Source organism: Brassica oleracea, chromosome C1 (assembly GCF_000695525.1).
Source record: "Brassica oleracea var. oleracea cultivar TO1000 chromosome C1, BOL, whole genome shotgun sequence".
Classification (NCBI taxonomy): domain Eukaryota; kingdom Viridiplantae; phylum Streptophyta; class Magnoliopsida; order Brassicales; family Brassicaceae; genus Brassica; species Brassica oleracea.
In genome coordinates, this window is record NC_027748.1 from 32380902 (window position 1) to 32393528 (window position 12627).

The following is a 12627-nucleotide window of genomic DNA, read 5'->3' on the forward strand; positions in this document are numbered from 1 at the left end:
TCTCTTGTCATCTATAACTCATATTCAGATACACACACGTCTACATTTGACTCCATGTTACAACACAACAACAATACTAATATAAATTACCAAGTTATAAACTTACAAACTCCATTCATGAATAATGCAGTGCTAGCTAAAATCGAATATTGTGAGGTTATAATGCATTATCCGATTAATAAGCAATCACACGCAATGTATCGCACTTCTAAATTTTAAAAGTCAAACCTTATAAAATAACTGATATACTATTCGTAACTCGTGGGGTAGCTTTCATTGAAAACAAAACTTATAAATGCTAAAAAATAAACCAAAAACCCTTTAAATGTGAGCCATATGCTCTTTGCTTGTTGTGATAGTAAGCTTCTATAATTAAATAAAAGTTGACTGATTAACCACCACACAATGGGCCAAAGACAACTATTAATAAGATGTTGATCTCACCCTAAATTATATGCTTACCCCTGCTTCCCTCCGCTAGTTACTTGTTAGTCTGATTAATTTTTACCTCCCATTTTTTTTATATAATTCAGTCAGCAATTTCATTAGAAAAAAAAAATAGTAAATCATTCCCTGGAGAGAGAATGTGAAAACCCTAGTTATCACGCACTGTGGAAATCTGGTATGGTGCGGATACGAATTCGGATCCTTTATGGATCCACAGAATGCCTTGACCACCCGACCACAGACGCGTAGTTAGACTGAATTTTTTATAGTGACTAGACTCTACCACAAGCGGTGCCCGAGTCATAGTACCACCGCGTCGACAGAATTAAACCTGCGATCTCTGGCAGTCGTCTGTGAAAAGGGAGACCACTAGGATACAAGTCATTCTCAAAACTGTTTTGGGTAGACTTTTTATAGTGACTAGACCCCACTGCAAGCAGTGCCCGAGTCATAGTTCTACCGCGCCGATAGAGAATCGAACCTGTGACCTCTGGTAGTCGTCTGTGAGAAGAGAGACCACTGGGATACAAGCCCTTGTCAAAATTTCATTAGAAAATAAATCTTTAAATATAAGGAGTGGCAAGAAATGGATATATGTAATATATCGGATTTTTGTTCGGTGATATGATTTTTTTTTTTTTTTGAACTGATCGATGATATGATTTTGATAAATGATAATGCTCGCTAGTACACAATGAAACTTAAAATCTTTCATGATTCCAATTTGTAACTTTCGGTGTTTCTATTAAATAAGATTCTGAAATCTTGATTGATTTGGTTTCATCGTACATCGTAATCATGTTACAGATTACTGACACAATATTCAATTAGCATCATACCTCACCCCTTAAAAAATGGTGATATGGTGGGCGATGTAAACCAAAGAGTCAGAGTACTATATGAAGTTTTTTTTATTTTTTAATGAAAGGTTGTGCACCCATGGAAGATCGCTTGGAGGAAGATTTTTCACAAAATAGACGATTGTACCCTCATAGGGGCATTTACGTCAAAATAACAGGGCGAGATTCATCCACGTGTATAACACAACACACACATTATTATTAATTAAAAAATATTTTCATTTGCTTTTAACAAACAATAATATTCCTATATAAAATGTGTAACGTTTGTCCAACTTACAAATCTTCTTAATTTCCTCAAAACATAACCACAACAGAGAGAAATAGATAGAGAAAATGTGTAGAGGCGTGAATGAAGAAGAGAACAGAAGCGTCCACGGAGGTTGTCGGAGTCTCTGCACGAGACCAAGTGTTCCGGTTAGGTGTGAGCTCTGTGGTGGTGACGCCTCCGTGTTTTGTGAGGCGGACACGGCTTTCCTCTGTAGGAAATGCGACCGGTGGGTTCATGGAGCTAATTTTTTAGCTTGGAGACATGTGAGGCGTGTGCTATGCACCGCATGTCAGAAGCTCACACGCCAGTGCCTCGTCGGAGACAACTACCACGTTGTATTACCCTCGGCGACGGCAGGAGAAGCCGCCGTGGAGGATATAACGATACGGAGTGAACAAGTCTAATGATGATGAGGTTCCGTTTGTGTTTCTCTGATGTAGTTTTGTTTTTTGGTGTAAGATATTAATTAATTCCTAGGGTTTTATGCATTTTTCTATTAAGAAAAAAAAACTGGGAATTTCATTTATGAAGCTCGTAATTAGAATATTATGAAATGGGTATTGTCTAAAAATAGAAAAACGAAAAAATCTGCAACTAAAAAGGAAAGGAAGAATTGAAGGTTTTTTCTTCGGATCAGAAACCATATTCTACTCTTCAATATGTTTGAAACTGGAAAAATATTCTGAAAACAAAACTAATAAATAAAATCACCTAACTCAAAGTTCTAGCAAAGAAACAATCGAACTGTGAAGCAAAGAAACAATCGAACTGTGGAGCAAAGAAACAAGGGGAATCAAGAGTTTGTTTTGGTTGTTTGTTGGTTTATTTGCTCCTTTTTTGTCTTTCATACTTTTAATACTTATTATTTTCCTTAATGATATATAAGAAATACTAGTAAACTTTTCACAAATGAAACATCCTCGATTTTTTTTTTTTTCAAGAAGTTATGGCCCAAACTTGTAATTTTCTTGGGTCAAGGACAATAATTGGTTGCTAAATTCCTTCTTCTTAGCTGTTGAGACGATCAAATCTAGCACCTGCGGGTAAAACATCTTCTTCCTAATTGTTAGTGTATGGCCAGGGGCGAAGCCACATGATAGGAAAGGGGTGCACAGGCACCCATATTTTTAAATATGGCGTAAATGCCAAGTAATTTTATATGTACACCTATTAGAATTTATAATTGTGCACCCATTAGAATTTAGATTAAGGGCAAATGAAAAACAAAACAAACTAAATTCCAAAAAAAAGAATAGCCCAGCCCACAAAAAATAAAAGAAACTTTTAAAGCCCAATTATAGTTTTCAATTTCTTTTGCTAAAATCATAAATCTCTAACTAGTAGTAACTAGTAACTATTAACATGACATGCAAAAAACTTTAAAAATATATTTTTATTTCCAAAATTTCTTTTAGAAAATATTTTGATTTGTTTCCATTAGGATCTGTAATTATTCGAATAGTATTTGAATTTTACACAAAAGTCATAAAGTTTTAAACAATGACTAATTTGACTTTAGATAAATTTTGTTTTTTATTGACGATGAAAAAGTAATTTAGTTATTTAATTACATATCTTTTAATTTGTAAACTTTTGAAATTGGTTTTGAATTTACCTGTTACTGGTGCAAGTCATGAAAAATGTTTTTATGCAATGAAATTAGTGGAAACCACCCTATCCAAACGAATGTGAGATCATTTTAAGTGTATCTCATTTTGATTTACCAAACAATTGCTTGAAAATATCACAAACTAAGAAGTGATACCTTACTTCAAGCAATGATTAATTTATAATGTATTAATATCAATATTTTATTATATTTATTTTCATATTATATCTTATTTTAATTTTAAATAATATTTTTCAAAATTATTTAATATTTTAATTTTAATATTAGTAGTGCAACCGCCAGAAAAATTTCCTGGCTTCGCCCCTGTGTATGGCTCGTTCAAGCTAACAAAATGAAGTAAATCTAGGAAACGTAATTACTTTGTAAGACAAAGATGATGCAATCAAAAACTAGTTTCTATCCGAGAGTTAAATAGTTTTGTCAAGAAGTCTCGACAGTATAAAGGATACTTCTTATTCATCAAGTAACGCAGACTAACTGCTTATATACAACGTATGTTCTTTTGCCCTAATCCCGTTATATGAACCAGGCTATTTACAATAGATACATCGGCCCTATACTCCCTCTCAAGGTGGAGTATGGAGGTTACAAACACCCAACTTGCCAAGGAATTCTTCAAACTCTCGACGTCCCAGTCCCTTTGTCATAATGTCCGCGAGCTGCGACTTCGTCGAGACATGTTTAGTTGCAATCGTGCCTCGAATGATCTCATCTCGAATGAAGTGGCAATCATTCCCAACATGCTTGGTGCGAGCGTGATACACAGGGTTCTTGGCCAAATGAATTGCAGACATACTATCTGAATGGAGAACAATAGGTGCATCACACGTTATCCTCATTTCTGGAAGCAACCCGCGAAACCAAAGAAGTTCGCTAACAGTATCGGCCATTGCACGGTACTATGCCTCGGCAGACGATCGCGAGACAACATCATGCTTATGTGTTTTCCAAGACACCGGAGAACCTCCTAGTTGGATGAACCATCCCGTGAGCGAACGATGAGTGGTCGGACAAGTGCCCCAGTCCGCATCACACCATGCTGTAATCTTCAGCTCAGTGTTTGCACGAAGAAGTATTCCCTGTCCTGGACTATTCTTTAGGTATCGTACAACACGAAGAGCAGCATTCCAATGTTCTCCTTGCGGATCATTCTTAAACTGCGACAATAAATGTATCACATACGAAAGCTCTGGTCTCGTGACTCCAAGATATATGATACGACCAATCAGCCTACGGTATCTGGACGGTGCAGAGAATGGAGTATCTTTGGCATGAGCAAGCTTGTGATTTTGTTCCAAAGGAAACGAGACAGGCTTGACCCCAAGAAGACCAGTTTCTGTAATAATACCCAGAGCATACTTCCGTTGACACAAGTAAATTCCTGCGGGACTGCGAGCAACTTCAATCCCCAAAAAATATCGCAAGACTCCCAAATCCTTCATATGAAATTTCGTACTCAAATACTGTTTAAACTCAGTGATAATCGCAGCAGAACTTCCAGTGATGATCAAATCATCGACGTACACAAGTACATGTAACCGAACTCCAGCTGCAGCATAAATGAAGAGAGAGTAATCAGAATGATTTTGTTCGAAACCATACTCTTTCAAAGCAGCCGCAAGTTTTGAGAACCAACATCGAGGCGCTTGCTTTAAGCCATAAAGCGATTTTCGCAAACGACATACTTTTGTTTTGTCATTGGTACGAAAACCAGGAGGAAACTGCATATACACTTCCTCTTCGAGGTCTCCATGAAAGAAATGCATTATGAACATCCATTTGATGCACTTCCCAGTCTAAAGATACTGCTTGCTGAAGAAAAGTACGGACCGTAACCATCTTTGCGACAGGTGCGAACGTGTCAGAATAATCAATGCCTTCAGTTTGATGATTCCCAAGAACCACTAACCGAGCCTTGTATCTCTCAATCGTGCCGTCTGCTCTGAATTTAATTTTAAATACCCATTTGCAACCAAGTGTTTTCTTTCCAGGAGGTAAGGCTTCGACTGTCCATGTACCTCGATCTTCTAGAGAATCAATTTCATGAGTTACTGCAAATCTCCATTTTTCATCTTTGATTGCCTCTGCGTAAGTCTGTGGTTCAACAGCAGAAGTTATCACAGCAAGGAACGCTTGATAATTCATTGAGAAGTGCTCGCTGGAAAGATAATTTTCAAGAGGATATGGAGTAGCCGAAAGTGTCGGTTCATGTAACAATGTTGCTACATAGTCAGCAAGTCGTGTAGGTGGCTTCTTCTGTCTAAAACCTCGGCCAAGAGGTTCAGGTTCCTGTTCAGAAGTAGCTTCTTCAGTAGTATGAACAGGAGGCGCAACTACCACCGGTTCAGGAGTAAGAACAAGCGAAGGTAGAGACACAGTTCCCACTTCGTCGCTATCGTCAATGATGACAGAAGAAGATCCAGCATCTGCAAGAATAGGTTGAGCTACATCAGCTGCAACAGCAAGAGGAGCATCGTTGCCAGTAGTAGGAATATGCGATGCACTCTCTCTAACTAGAGAGTCGAGATCATTCCGATCAGCTGCAGTAGGCTGATCAGGTTCATCATCAGTCGGAGAAGAGATCGATGTTGGTGGATACGTGAACTCTGTTTCGAGAAATACCACATCCCGTGAGACTGATACAACACCGGTCTCTAAATTGTAGACACGCCATCCTTTCTTTGCAAAAGGATACCCAATAAATATTGATTGATTGCTTCTACTTTCAAATTTATCACCTCTATGCTTCTGGTTATGAACGTAACAAACACAACCAAATACTCGGAGATGATCCATTGGTGGTGATCTGTGATAAATCATCTCAAATGGCGTTTTTCCTTGAAGAAGCTTTGTCGGTGTTCTATTTATAAGGTATGCAGCAGTAAGAGCACAGAAATCCCAGAACTCAACGGGAAGGTTCACTTGAAACCTCAGCGCACATGCAGAATTAAGTATATGCATGTGTTTCCGTTCAACCCGTCTGTTTTGTTGTGGAGTACCCATACAGCTTGTCTCATGGATGATGCCATGTTCCGCAAAGAAACGTGAGAGACAAACAAATTTGGATCCATTGTCACTACGAATTGTTTTCACTTGAATTGAGAATTGTCTCTGAACCAAAGCGATGAAATTTTTGAGATGCGTGGGTGCCTCTTGTTTTGAAGGTAAGAGATATATCCACACAGCCCGAGAGTAATCATCTAGAACAATGAGAAAATATCTCGATCTCCACAGATTGCAGTAGTCCTATACGGACCCCAAAGTTCACAGTGAACCAGTTCAAATGTAAAACTCGTCTTATTGATGCTTAAAGGAAAAGACTCTCTTGTTTGTTTTGCTCGAATACAAATCTCACACAGCTTTGAATCAAAAGAACTAGTACTGAAATCAGAAAGCTGCACCATCTTTAAGGCTTTAGAGGAGGGGTGTCCAAGGCGACTGTGCCACACATCGATCGAGTTCGAACTTGACCGCTGTACTGCTGCTACCGTTTCCAATCCTCTAAAAAATAAAGCTCATTCTCCTGCTCACCCACACCAATCAGCATTCTCGTGATGCGATCCTAAAGAATACAAAGCTTGTCAGTAACTTGAGCAACACATCCATTGTCTCGAGTCAACTAAGAAACAGATATTAGATGACAATGAAGTCCATATACAAAGAATACTTCATGCAGGCTCAAAGAAGAACCCAAACGAACGTATCCGTGTTTAGTCGAAGTAGTAAAACGACCATCCGGAAGTTTGATTAAAACAGGAGCCATATCACCAACTTCAGACAAATACTCATAACATCCAGTCATATGATTAGTCGCACCAGAATCAAATATCCATGATTCAAGAAATTGCTTACCAGAGCGATGCTCCATAGGTGTGGTTTTTCTTTCCTCGAGCATGTGAACAAGTGTCTTCCACTGAGAATCACTCAATCCACTTATGCCCATTCGATCAGCTGAAGTAAGAGAAGGAGATGATGAAGCACCATCCGCAAAAACATGACTCGCCTGAGCAGAGCTCCGACCAGCACCATTACCTCTTCCTTGTGAAACACCACCTTGCATATTCGAGCCACGCCCAGCACCAGAATTCAAATTGCCGCGAGAGGAACCCAGCTTGTTCTTGTGTTTCTCTTCATACCACTCTGGATATCCTATCAGGCGAAAACAGTTCTCCGACGTGTGTCCCTTGCAACCACAATTTGAACATACTTTGTTTTCAGAAAATCCCATGTTCTCATTAGAAGGGCGCGATCGTGAGCCAGCTTGGACTACAAAACTCACAGTGTCAGTGCGTTCTTCATTCATGCGTCCCAATAGTTTTGATTCTTCATCTTGAATCAAAGTGTTGTACGCTTCCTCAACCGTTGACAAAGGCACACGAGACAGCAACGATGATTTAACTGCTCCATATAGTGTTTCATCGAGCCCCATGAGAAATTGATGCAACTTATCTTCCTCAAGTTCTTTTCTTACTTCTTCCATAGTTTTAGCCTTTTGGTAGTCAGCTAAACTCCTCCATAACTGAGACAGTTTCCCCATAATAAGTCTCAATAGCAGTTTCCTTCTGTCTACAGTTCGCTAGATCAGTCTTAAGACGTTGAACGCGTTGTCCATTCTTAACACCAAAACGCTTATGTATATGAGTCCAGAGTTCATGAGAGTCATCGATATGAGACATGGTAGTTGAGATGTTCTCATCAATCGTCAACTTCATCCAAGAGACCACAAGTGCATTGTTTGCGATCCAATCTTCATAATCCTCTGAATCTTCACCGGGTTGCGGTATTGTCCCATCCGCAAAACCAAATTTCTTCCTTGCCTTTAGCGCCAACTTAAGGTTTGTGGACCACTCGTCGTAGTTAGATCCATGCAAAGGCGGTTTGGCAATGACAGTCCCTGGGTTATCTCCAGAAGTAAGGTCATAGGGCAAAATTGTACGTCGCCCCTTCGTCGTTGTAGTACCAGCCATAGATACTTTGCTTCAAAGAGAAGTTGTTAACTTATCAGACCTCGCAGCGGATAAAGAGATCTCAGAATCAGTGAGGCAAGAAACTTGTAGTACTTAGGCTTCTTGCTCTGATACCATGTCAAGAAGTCTCAGCAGTATAAAGGATACTTCTTATTCATCAAGTAATGCAGACTAACTGCTTATATACAACGTATGTTCTTTTGCCCTAATCCCATTATATGAACCGGGCTGCTTACAATAGATACATCGGCCCAATATGGCCCAATAAGTTTATCAACTGGTGTACTACCTGACCACTTAGGGGAAGTAATCCCGAGTCACGAAGGCTAATAAATTTGACTTGTTCTGATCTTTGGTTCGAAAAATTCATGGGCAAAAAAAAAAAGAAAGTGAAAAGACTCGACAGTTCTTATTACAACTTGCAAACAAAAGAACTAGTCTTTTTAACAAAATCCTAATTAAGGCACGTTAACCGCGTCCTCTGAAACAACTAACTTATGGAGAAAGACATAGTACTTTATTTATCATAAAAGCTAGAAAATTATTGGTAAACATAAAAGAAAAACAAAAGAATTTCAGTAAAAAAAACGAAGCAAAATTACTATATTTTTCACCCATTTTGGCTTTCCACCCAATTCGTCACTTTCACTACGTCTAAGCATTCTTCGTGCAGTACTCCAACGTTCCCATGCCGAAACATGTTGATTTCCTCGATTCAAAAAAAAAACTGTAGGCAAAAAGATAAAGAGTTTGGCTTACTTTTCCGACAAGAAACTAATTTACCACGTCTAAGAGTACTCATATATCATCATCGTCATGAGAAGAAGACATACGTTGTTTTAGGGAAAAGAAAACTCATTGATTTGTGGTTGGTGATGATGGGTCATAGTCATAATTGTCGCCAGCTTTCACGAATCTTCCTTTCACTCTTTTTCTCGTGTCAGCTCTCGCTTTGCGAGATGCATATCGAATCTGTTTCCCAAAACTACAATTCATACAATTAATCTTGAATCAAAATTTTTGGTAAAACTCTGTTCAGTAACGATTTTAATAAGAAAAAAAAGAAGAAAAACTCACGTGCGCTTGAGTTTCTTCTCTTTGTATCTCAACTTAGCTTCATTCCTTGTTTGTGGAGAACTAACTTCAAGATTTGATTCCCATGGCGAATCACTCATTATAAACCCTGTAGACATACCACAATCCTGGTAATCCACTGCAGTGCTTTCATGACCTTTGATGTTCGGATTGATCTGTCCGAACAAGATAGGGGATGTCGGAAGAGGAAGTCCAATGTTGATGTTCATTTGCAACGGACCTGACTGATGATAACTTTTACATTCTTGCTGTCCTGTTGACGTTGCCTGAAAATAGATTACGCTGAGTTTATTGTAGTTATATTTAGATTTACACAAAAGAAACAAAAAGAAGCAAAAAAGTGACCTCTAAAGGGTTGTCAGTAGTACAGTTTGAGTCGGTAACAGATATGATGTTCTTGTAAGCCAAGAGACCATTTGGTAATGTTTGATCAGATTCTATGTGTTCTTGTGGCGAGCAGCAGATGATATCATCTCCAACATCAAAGTTTAAAGGCGCATTGTCCAAGTTAAGTCCCTCACACAGATCTTCTTCGCCTTCTTCAAGTTTTAGAATCAAATGAGGACATCCCTGACAAACACACACAAATGAGAATGACATAGTTCATCAAAAACTTAAAGAAACATGTTTGGTTAGGTCCTCAATTTATTAATAGTACCTTAGAATCCCCAGAAAAGAAAGATGATTGATCACTGAGATTCTGAATGTAAGTGATGTTTTGTGACATCATTGAATAAGAGGAACCAATCAAATCGTCTAGCTCGTTGATTTTTGACATCTCGAACATGTCATTGTTGGGATCAACCGAGGGCAAAGAACCAATGGATGGATTAACCAAACTGGAAACAGAAGGTTCAAGAATTGAAGACCACATTCTGGAAAATTCTGTTGGAGAAGGACAACCGGAGAATGGCTCTAGACTTTGAAGTCTGTGTCCTAAAGCAGAGCAGCTGCGTACATGCCATTGGCATCCTTGGCAATATGAAACCTTCTGGTCGAGACAGCGAATAACGGCAGGCTGTGAGAAGCATTTCTCGCAGATCAGAGAACGCATGTGTCTGCGAGACAGAGGATTCGGGGAGTGTACATGGACGTCACATTTTAGGCATAGTTTAGCCAAATCGTATTTGCAGTAAATTATTGCTTGTGTGGTTGCGCAATAATCACATTTCGGCTCCATATTTTGAGATATGATAGAATAAAAATATACTTTATAAAAATTTGATCCTGTGAGATTTCTAATAAAATTTAGTGTCACGCTTTTTGTTATTACTCGATCAAGAAACTCATGTAAGATCCTGCAAAACAGAGATTCATGAAACATTTTAGAGCTATCTCAGAATTGAAAATTATGATTTTGCGTACCAAAAAAAAAGAAAAGAAAATGATGATTTTGGAATTTCAGATCGTAGCAATTTGGATACATGATGGGGTTTGTGATGAAATATATTAAATTGGGACAAAAATGTGGTAATTTGTACGTTTCAGATAAGAAAAGATATATCAAACTGGCTTTGAAAGCTTATATAGAGGAAGAAACACTTACGTATTAGTCCGATTCACAACCTTCACGTGAAGTAGAGAAACTCAAAACTTTTTGATTGAGGATTTACAAAGTATCGATAAAAACATATCACAAGCTGAAACAAAATATTTTCTTTTGAATCGAGTGAAAGCTAAGAACGAAAGAGAGAGTTTTTACAGTGGTGTAAATCACGTAGAAAGGGGAAAAGAAAAGAGTGATAGAGGTAGGATTGCTATGGTTTTATACCGTGTGAAAACGTTCGCCCACGTGGTTAAAAGTCCAAGTTAAATTCCACGTGGCGTAATCAAGTAGAAGAAGAAGTGAAAAAAAACTTAAGAGAGGTTAAAGGTTGCTTGCTATGTTTTATAACTAGTGAAAACGCGGTCCCACAAAAATCTGACGTGAAAATCCCCATGGCATGCATCCGAAATATGTAAAGAGTTAACGTGTACGTTGTTTTCTCACATTGGAAAGAATCTAACATTACTAAATTTAGTATTTGCATCGAGATATTATAGGAATATGCAGCAAAGTACGTGGAAAAAGTTGTTTGATAACTGATTTATTTGCTGAAAACCTTTTGCAAAAAAATAAAAAATTTATTTGCTGAAAATACAAAAAAAAATTAAAAAAAAAATCTGAACCCTCTCTTCTTACAAAGTGACACATGTTATATCCAACTTCACCAGCTGCTCAAAAGTCAGACGAAACATGATAACATCTCCGCGTCAGGGACTCATCGTATCTCCACCACCCACCTACAAGCTAATTAAGACATATAACCAAAACGAACAACAAAACATGGCCCATTTACGAGAAAGAGAACCCACCAATCACCATGCTAGCCTCAGCCGGAAACGATGAACCGGACTCGGTCGTGGTCGTGGAACAAGATTCGGAAGCCGCCACTCCAAGATGCTGACTATAATATCCCACATGATGGAGAAGCTCGTCGCACAAAACGAGTGGTTGGCTAAGAGTTTGGAGCCGTTTTACGGCTTGAGAGCACCGATCATAAGTATAGCGAAGTACCTTGAGAGGATATATAAATACACAAAATGTAGCCCAGCGTGTTTCGTGGTCGGGTATGCGTACATAGGCCGGTTGGCTCATAAGCATATTCATTATTTGGTTGTCTCATTGAATGTTCATAGGGTCCTTGTCACTTCTGCGTCTAATATATACTAGACGACGTGAGCCTTTCTTGAACTTCTCATATACATATATCATGCATTATAAGACTAGCTATACTTGCTTTTGTTAATCAATTTAGAAAATGAAATAAACTTTCTATATGTAACCAATTTAAAATGTGGATTAGTTTTATAACTAATGTCATCAAGTTCTTGATTTCGATGCCACAAGTGTTTTTAATAAAACTGATTTCAAATTTACAGGCACTACACCAACGAGTTCTACGCTCGGGTTGCAGGTGTGAGCAACAGGGACTTGAACAAAATGGAGTTGGAGCTTCTCTTCCTACTTGAAGGGTTACAGCTTTTGAGAGTTATTCTTTTCACGATCTAAAAAGAGATGCTATAAAACGGTGACACTCCATCCCTCCAACAAGAGAGTCTCTGGCTGAATAGTTTTTGTTGTATTTACGTTTACAACATCGAGTTTTTCTGCCAGTTAACTGTGTGCACGTTTGATTGGCAGGAAAAGTTTATCAACGGATCGTTAAATCTTAAAATTTTAAATTTTTAAAAAATTTACTTTAAAGTTATGTTATAAAAATTAATCAATATCGCTCATGTATGTATACTACACCAGGATTATGATTTTATAATTTGAATAACTGTAATTTTCTAATTTTTGACTACATGATTCCC

At 38.1% G+C, this 12627-nt stretch overlaps 3 protein-coding genes across 3 annotated transcripts; 2 read left to right on the forward strand and 1 right to left on the reverse strand.

The window, feature by feature from the left end:
- Positions 1-1538: 1538 nt before the first annotated feature.
- Positions 1539-2104, forward strand: LOC106300084 (B-box zinc finger protein 32-like). Its single transcript, XM_013736154.1, has one exon. It carries the CDS (start codon positions 1644-1646, stop codon positions 1980-1982), a length of 339 nt encoding a protein of 112 aa, XP_013591608.1. The 5' UTR covers positions 1539-1643; the 3' UTR covers positions 1983-2104.
- Positions 2105-8647: 6543 nt separating this feature from the next.
- LOC106298533 (zinc finger protein CONSTANS-LIKE 12) lies at positions 8648-11050 on the reverse strand. The gene is made up of 6 exons (XM_013734673.1): positions 10817-11050; positions 9929-10568; positions 9616-9840; positions 9253-9536; positions 9009-9160; positions 8648-8902 (listed from the first exon to the last, which is right to left on the reverse strand). Exons 2-5 carry the CDS (start codon positions 10448-10450, stop codon positions 9031-9033), a joined length of 1161 nt encoding a protein of 386 aa, XP_013590127.1. The 5' UTR covers positions 10451-10568; positions 10817-11050; the 3' UTR covers positions 8648-8902; positions 9009-9030.
- A 570-nt stretch (positions 11051-11620) lies between these two features.
- Positions 11621-12383, forward strand: LOC106302644 (cyclin-U1-1). Its single transcript, XM_013739110.1, has 2 exons — positions 11621-11880; positions 12193-12383. Exons 1-2 carry the CDS (start codon positions 11711-11713, stop codon positions 12320-12322), a joined length of 300 nt encoding a protein of 99 aa, XP_013594564.1. The 5' UTR covers positions 11621-11710; the 3' UTR covers positions 12323-12383.
- Positions 12384-12627: the final 244 nt, after the last annotated feature.

Bases quoted from the DNA above. Each gene is read 5' to 3' on its own strand.
- LOC106300084 (XM_013736154.1), top strand. From the start codon at position 1,644: ATGTGTAGAGGCGTGAATGAAGAAGAGAACAGAAGCGTCCACGGAGGT.
- LOC106298533 (XM_013734673.1), bottom strand. From the start codon at position 10,450: ATGGAGCCGAAATGTGATTATTGCGCAACCACACAAGCAATAATTTAC. The intron at 9,841-9,928 runs GTACTATTAATA...TGTGTTTGTCAG, and splicing joins TCTTTTCTGGGGATTCTAAG to GGATGTCCTCATTTGATTCT. The intron at 9,161-9,252 runs GTGAGTTTTTCT...TATGAATTGTAG, and splicing joins GAGAAGAAACTCAAGCGCAC to TTTTGGGAAACAGATTCGAT.
- LOC106302644 (XM_013739110.1), top strand. From the start codon at position 11,711: ATGCTGACTATAATATCCCACATGATGGAGAAGCTCGTCGCACAAAAC. The intron at 11,881-12,192 runs GTATGCGTACAT...TCAAATTTACAG, and splicing joins CCAGCGTGTTTCGTGGTCGG to GCACTACACCAACGAGTTCT.